Source organism: Dama dama, chromosome 30, assembly GCF_033118175.1.
Source record: "Dama dama isolate Ldn47 chromosome 30, ASM3311817v1, whole genome shotgun sequence".
NCBI classification, from domain to species: Eukaryota; Metazoa; Chordata; class Mammalia; order Artiodactyla; family Cervidae; genus Dama; species Dama dama.
The window spans coordinates 75086017-75093641 of record NC_083710.1 but is presented as its reverse complement, the minus strand read 5'-3'; the positions used below and the strand labels follow the sequence as shown (position 1 = coordinate 75093641).

Sequence of the window (7625 nt, the reverse complement as noted above, 5' to 3'; positions counted from 1 at the left end):
TCAGCCCCTTTCCTTATTGTGACTATCTCCACTTCCACCTTTGAGGATCACTCTGGGGATAGAGTCTCTGAAGCCTGTGAGGTCTTTCCCAATCTCTAGCCTTCAGAGAAGCAGTGCATGATCTTGATGCAGGTGGTCCTGCCCAGGAGTCATTTGGTTCTGAAACCACTGAAGGGTCCCTGAGCCCAGAGGAAATACACAAATGAAAAACAGCTCAGAGTTGAAGCTCTCAACTAAAGTGTTCCATGTGGTAGCTGGGGCCACTAACTATGTGGTCCTGAACCTTTGGGCTTTAATCACACTTGGATGATTATTAGTTGTTTTATTTCTGGACCCTAACCCATTTATATTTCCCCCAATTCTAGTATTTCCTTCTTTTATGGAACAGCTCAGGGAATCTCCAGGGATTGGGAGCTCCTATGCTTGTTTTGATGGTGGTGTATTTAGTGTGTATAGCTTCATCTCTTGGCCATTTGGTTGCCCTTAAGGAAAGAGGGGCCTAGAAGAAGGAATATGGGTGTGGTTACTGTAAATAATAATAAAGTCAAAAAAATTCTCCTTAACTTCTCTCAGGGCAAGGAACTTTCCAAACCCCTTCTGTTTGTGAATTTTCAAAGTGTATGTGCCTGGAAATGGGAAGGTGAGGACTTTTCATTGATTTGGGTAAGCACCCATTTCCAGTTTTCCTGCTGGAGGGAAAGGCACTATTACCTCTTATTTTATACTTGAAGGCACTGAGGCAGAGAGGTTGAGTAAGTTGCTTACCGCCACGCAGCCAGTAAGTAATGGAGCAGGATCCCAAGTCAAGCAGTCTGGCTCTGAAGACGGTGTTCCTTATATATGTAACTGATGTCACCAAATTGGCCTCCTGCCTTGTGCTGGGCTCCTAGCCCAGGCTAAGACCCCTTTTCTGGGCTGAAGAGGTTGTTTTTCCACGCAGATTCCCACAGCCAATAACTAAATTGATGGTGAGACTGGAACAGCACAAGTTTTATTCAATGAGCAAAGAATGGAGAAACGAGAGCTTAGTTCACAAATCAACTTTTCAACCCAATTCGGGTCAAGGTAAAAGCAAGGAAATTGAATCAAGAGAGGGAGGACTATTCATGACTTATCTGAGTACAAGGGTCTGGTTTGGACCTGAAGGGCAACACTCATTTTTAGTCCTTGTGTGGATTGTTGTCATGACCATTGTCAGCTTTCACGGCACGGATGAGGATGCCATTTAGCATACTAATATATTACAGCGAATGCAAAAATGAGGCTCAGGGTCTAGGGGAGGTTAGGTTTTTCACCATTTTGGGCCTGAAAGTGAAAGTCGCATAGTCGTGTCCAGCTCTCTGCGATCCCGTGGAATGTAGCCCACCAGGTCCTCTGTCCATGGAGTACTGGAGTGGGTTGCCATTTCCTTTTCCAATTTTGGGCCTAGCTAGTTCTAACCAGTTTTTATTTCTCTCTGTAACTTCCTCCTTTGATCCTGAGACTCAGACAAAAGCAGGAAGTAAAAGTGAAAGAGTTAGTCACTCAGTTGTGTCCAATTCTTCCTGACCCCACAGACTGTAGCCTGCCAGGCTCTTCTCTCCATGGGATTCTCCAGGCAAGAATACTGGAGTGGATAGCTAAAATAAATATGATTGTCACCTGGCTGAAGTCCCAGTTCCCAACCCAGGTAAAGACCAGATAAAACTAATGAGGCAGTTGGGGATACACGGACCAAAAAGCAGGAGGAGAATAATTGTAAGGGGTCCTAAGAATGGCAGAAGCCCAGGAAGCTGAGATTGCCCTTTTGATACTGTCCCACCCAAATTTGTTCAGTCAGGGCCCTTCTTGTTCTGAGTATTTGATCAAGCGACTTTCTCTTCATTGAATTTTTATTGGAGTACAGTTGATTTACAATGTTGTGTTAGTTTCTGCTCTATAGCAAAGTGAATCTCTTATACATATACATATACACACTCTTTTTTAGATTCTTTTCCTACGCAGGCCATTACAAAGTATAGAATAGAGTTCTCTGTGCTATACAGTAGGTCCTTCTTGGTTATCTGTTTTATATATTATAGTGTGTGTATATGTCAATCCCAGTGTCCCAATTTGTCCCTCCTCTCACCCCCTGGTAACCGTAACTTTTTTTTCCCCTACATCTGTGACTCTAAGTCTATTTTTTAAAGAGTTCATTTATAGCCTTTACTTACATTCCACATATAAGCAATATCATATGATATCCGTCCTTCTCTGTCTGCAAACAGCCTTCTCTAACAGTCAGGTTACACTGTCTTCTATTTGACCACTCATGTTAACATAGAAACAACAGGAAATAGTTGCAAGGGCACAAATTCCTCCTTGATCAGAGCCACCAGGTAATCAGGAGCTATGCAGTGGTCGAGTGTCATGTGGACCAGAGGCCCAGTGAAGATTTCATCTTTCTAAAGTTAGAGCTGGGTTCTTTAGTTGCCCAGGCCACTGTTTGAGTGCTCCCTTTTTTGTTGTTGTTGTTTTTTTTAATAGCTTTGGCTTTATAAATTGTTTCTTGTGCTAGGCTCACCAAGAATGCTACAAGGGCGACAGCTCCTTCCATTACCAGTCCAGTCCAGCTCCCTCCTGACTAGATGAATGGCTGCATTTAGATGGGAGGTGGGGTGAGTGTAATTAAAATCTGAATGTGACCTGGATCGGGGTGTGCGCCTTGTGTAGCCCAGTATCCACTAGTAGAGTTTTCTTGGAGACAGTTGATGGCCCAATGTGGGTGGTCCTTGCTCCATGGGCCTCGAGGACCCTCAGGGATGCACTGTCTTTGGGTTTTCTTGAGTCATGTTTAGACTAATGGTGGTGCCCTTCCATCGAGGATACTGCCTCCACAGACCAGACCCCCCCAGGTCTGGTATGATCCTGTTCCCAAGAGCCCTTGGGCATGGTCAGTATCTAGAGTCGGTCATGTCTGGAGGCAGAGGGCTCATTGGAAATATTGGTTGGGTCCCAAGAAAATAGGGATTTGACTAACACATATGCCTTTGCTGGGGTGGGGTGGCGATGGGGGTAATCTTGATGTTCCTGGGCAGAAGCCTGGGTATGAAGGGATTAAACTGTAGTTTGGTGATGTTCTCAGCTGTTAGTGGAGTTTCCTGAAAGTATAGGGGGCTATATTTATTCCCTGATTGAGGTTGAGGGTGGCAGACCCCACAGTCAGTTAAAATTCAGCCCTTATGAAAGTCTTGTGTTACATTTGAAAATAAATTAATCTGCCAGGAAGTGATAATGAAATGTAAAACCTGAGTTCTATTCACGAAGCCTAAGAACGAATTCCGGGGAACTCGCAAACACACAGGCAAAGATTATTTTAGAAGATAGAGATACAAAGTTCTCAGCATAGACTCTGAGAGGGCATGAAGGGCCCCCAAAAGGCAAGGATTATAGCAGTTTTATATCTTTTCTAGTATTGATCTGTACATTTTTTGTTGATTCATGACTTTAATATACATCATTTTTGTTCAATTAATGTAAACATCACAATGTCCATTTTGTCAATTTTATGACTTTCTTGGATGCCCCAGTTTCTCAGTTTCTCTAGACATTGCAACGCCATCCCTCGACCCTTTCTCAAGACCCCAGACCATTATTTAGGGACCAAATGTATGTTTTAACTGCTAATGGTCTTCTTGCAGGTTTCTCTTGATACACTAGACAGCAGTTAATAATTGTCTTGTCCTGGGTCAGAATGTTTTATGACCTTCCAGACCAGGAAGGGATTCCTCTGAATGCCTGGAAATTGGAGCAAAGAGTGAGATGCTTACTTGAGAAGAGAACAATTGAAATTAAAAAAGGAATTAAAAATTGAAGTTAAAAAAAGTCTTACACTGTCTAGCAATTTCTGCTTCAATTATAGAGAGGACTATAAGAAAAATCAATGTATTCATTTTAGTTGGAAAGATATTATTCATCTTTAGGACATCTTCAGATGGTCGGGGTCAGAAAGAGGCTCATGTGAGGGTAGTCTGACAGGGCTGTAAGGAGGTCAGAGTCCAGAGCATGTTGGACTCAGGGTGGTGTATTGTAACGTGATCCCCTGTAAAATTTCCTTTGTGTTATTAGCTGAACTAGGGAGGTCTTGAGACTGCAAGGTTGCATCTTATGTGAATATGACTGAGGCATTCTTGAGTCTGGTGGGCTTTCCTGGTGACTCAGTGGTAAAGAATCCATCTGCCAGTGCAGGAGACACAGGTTCAATCCCTGAGCCAAGAAGATCCCCTGGAGAAGGAAATGGCAACCCACTCCATTATCCTTGTCTGGGAAATCCCATGGACAGAGGAGCCTGGAGGGCCGCAGTCCATGGTGTCACAAAACCAGTCAGCCACAACTTAGCCACTAAACAACAACAGCAAAATCCTTGAGTCTGATACAGTTCAGAAAATTTAAGTGCTTGGTAATACAGGAACGTATCTACAGCCTTATCCACAATGGCCATTCAGCTCTATTCTGTGCTCCTCAACCAAGGTAACATTATCTTGATTTCTAAATGTGTTTTTCTTAATAATTAAAGTAGATGTACAATGTATGTTCAGTAGACCACAAACAGGGTATTTTAGTTAAGTTATATTCTGTGTAAGCCAGAGTGACTTATAGACACCCTGATTTATGTGTTTGTAAGCATATGTCTAATTTTCTTCCTACGTCTTTGTATAGTTAAAATGTTGACTTTTTAAAAACAATGTCTGTGAATGTAGGATTCTAATTAAAGATATGCATTTTGAATACATGTCACTCTCCTTTTAATTTTTAACAGGTGGCTAAACCCCTTGTTTAAAATTGGTCATAAACGTAAATTAGAAGAAGATGACTTGTACTCAGTGCTTCCGGAAGATCGCTCCCAGCACCTTGGAGAAGAGCTGCAAGGGTGAGCACAGGCAGGAGGGAGTATGGTTAGAAGAGTGAGAATTTCTCCATGGGGCTAAAGGCTTGTGGGGAGGGGCCTTTGCCTTCCTCTGGGTTCTTCTGAGCCTCCTTCCCTGACCCTGAACCCTCACCCCTTCATGCTGACCCCAGGCTTAGCCCACTTTGGAGGCTGGGGGAGCCTGTGTTCCCTGTGTGAGTGGACGTGAAGGGAGCCCACAGCCATGGCCCTGGAGGCTGAGCTCTGTCCCCAGAGGTGGGGTCCCTGGAGGAGAGTGTCTCCGTTCTGAGCTGCTCATGACCTGTGAGTTCAGCAATGCTTAGCAGGAATTTGTTTCTAGAATCTGGGACTTTTCTCTGAAGACCTGATCTGGTGCTTTTCCTGGTGCTTTAGAGTCTGCTCCGCTCATCTTCCGGGAGCCCTGTGAGCAGTTAGCCAGCATCTATGGGGCCCCATAGAGCGCCCTGTAGTGAAGGCTCATCTTCTGCTCTGTCCCCTCCCCTGTTTTCTATGGCAGGGCTGGTCTTCACGGTGCTTTGTTTCTCTCCACAGGTACTGGGATCAAGAAGTGTTGAGAGCCCGGAAAGATGCGCGGGAGCCTTCTTTAGTGAAAGCAATCATAAAGTGTTACGGGAAATCCTACTTAGTTCTGGGAATGTTAACATTTCTTGAGGTAAAAGCTTTTCCATACAGTGCATTGACTTTGAGTATATGTGGGTCAGTCCTGAGATGGATGGACTGAGGTGGGGAGAGGACAGTGGTTTAAGGTCTAAGGGTAAATGTCATCTAGGAATCATGATGTAGATCAACAGTTGTATTTATCTTTCGATTAGACAGATTCTTAAAGGACTTGACCTCTGGAGATTACTGTTTTTCTTTTAACTGATTAAAACAGAGTGTAATGGAAGGATAGCAGCACTGGAAAGATATTTTATACCATGTTAGGATGTTTTTGGTGCTCAATATAAATATTGAGTGATCTTACAACCTCAGGGAATATGTGTCCTGTAGTTTGGAGGAAGTAAACTTCAGAGAACAGCGGTCAGGAGATGGCAACAAACGTAACAGATTCCAAAACAAAGGCCAGAAGCAGAGTTTTAATAAAGCATTCAGACAGTAATTTGAAGTAGAGGATTTATGTGGCAACAACAGACCTATGTTCAACAACATGGAACTGAACATTATTTTTCATACAAAGTTAAAAGCACATTGTATTTCCTTCCTGACCACTTGCCCAGTCCCCATCTCTTCGAGAGAGACAAGCTTCATCTAAATTATTTCATCTGATTGATGACTGTCATTTATAACTTTATTGTTGCTTCTGTCTCGGGTATTCCTTTAGAAAAGGTGTATGGATTCATTACATATTCTAATGTATTGTCTATAGATTTTAAGATAAAGTCAAACATGTACTGAGGATACTTTTTAAGTTGATCTGTCTTTATACTTAGAAATGTCTCTTAATAGTAGGCTTTCCTGGAGGAGAGTTCTGACAAAATGTGGTCCACTGGAGAAGGGAATGGCAAACCACTTCAGTATTCTTGCCTTGAGAACCCCATGAAAAGTATGAAAAGGCAAAAAGATAAGACATGGAAAGATGAACTCCCCAGGTTGGTAGGTGCCCAATATGCTACTGGAGATCAGTGGAGAAATAACTCCAGAAAGAATGAAGAGACAGAGCTAAAGCAAAGACAACACCTAGTTGTGGATGTGACTGGTGATGGAGGTAAAGTCTGATGCTATAAAGAGCAATATTGCATAGGAACCTGGAATGTTAGGTCCATTAATCAAGGCAAATTGGAAGTGGTCAAAGAGGAGATGGCAAGATTGAACATCGACATTTTAGGAATCAGAGAACTAAAATGGACTGGAATGGGTGAATTTGACTCAGATGACCATTATATCTACTACTGTGGGCAGGAATCCCTAAGAAGAAATGGAGTATCCATCATAGTCAACAAAAGAGTCCGAAATACAATACTTGGGTGCAATCTCAAAAACGACAGAATGATCTCTGTTTCTTTCCAAGGCAAACTATTGAATATCACAGTAATCCAAGCCTATGCCTTGACCAGTAATGTTGAAGAAGCTGAAGTTGAATGGTTCTATGAAGACCTACAAGACCTTCTAGAACTAACACTCAAAAAAGATGTTCTTTTCATTATAGGGAACTGGAATGCAAAAGTAGGAAGTCAAGAGATATCTGCGGTAATGGGAAAATTTGGTCTTGGAATACAGAATGAAGCAGGGCAAAGGCTAATAGAGTTTTGTCAAGAGAATGCATTGGTCATAGCAAACACCCTCTTCCAACAACACAAGAGAAGACTCTACACATGGACATCTACATATGGACAGATGATCCATATGAAATCAGATTGATTATATTCTCTGCCGCCAAAGATGGATAAGCTGTATACAGTCAGCAAAAGAAGACCGGGAGCTGACTGTGGCTCAGATCATGAAGTTGTTATTGCCAAATTCAGACTTAAATTGAAGAAAGTAGGGAAAACCACTAAACCATTCAGGTATGACTCAAATCAAATCCCTTACGATTATACAGTAGACATGAGAAATAGATTCAAGGGATTAGATCTGATAGACAGAGTGCCTGAGGCACTATGGAAGAAGGTTCGTGACATTATACAAGAGGCAGGGACCAAGACCATCCCCAAGAAAAAGAGCAAAATGGTTGTCTGAGAAGGCTTTACAAATAGCTGTGAAGAGAAGAGAAGAGAAGCCA

At 42.5% G+C, this 7625-nt stretch overlaps 1 protein-coding gene across 3 annotated transcripts in view; it reads left to right on the top strand.

The window, feature by feature from the left end:
• The window catches only part of LOC133049412 (ATP-binding cassette sub-family C member 4-like), a 193316-nt gene that overhangs the window by 1316 nt on the left and 184375 nt on the right, over window positions 1-7625 (top strand). For 2 of the 3 annotated variants that reach the window (XM_061133403.1, XM_061133401.1), the window contains exons 2-3: window positions 4778-4888; window positions 5438-5558. In XM_061133403.1, coding sequence (XP_060989386.1) covers window positions 4778-4888; window positions 5438-5558 — 232 coding nt within the window. Of the gene's footprint in view, window positions 1-1487; window positions 1670-4777; window positions 4889-5437; window positions 5559-7625 lie in introns of those variants that run through there. The other variant, XM_061133402.1, reaches the window with a different exon arrangement.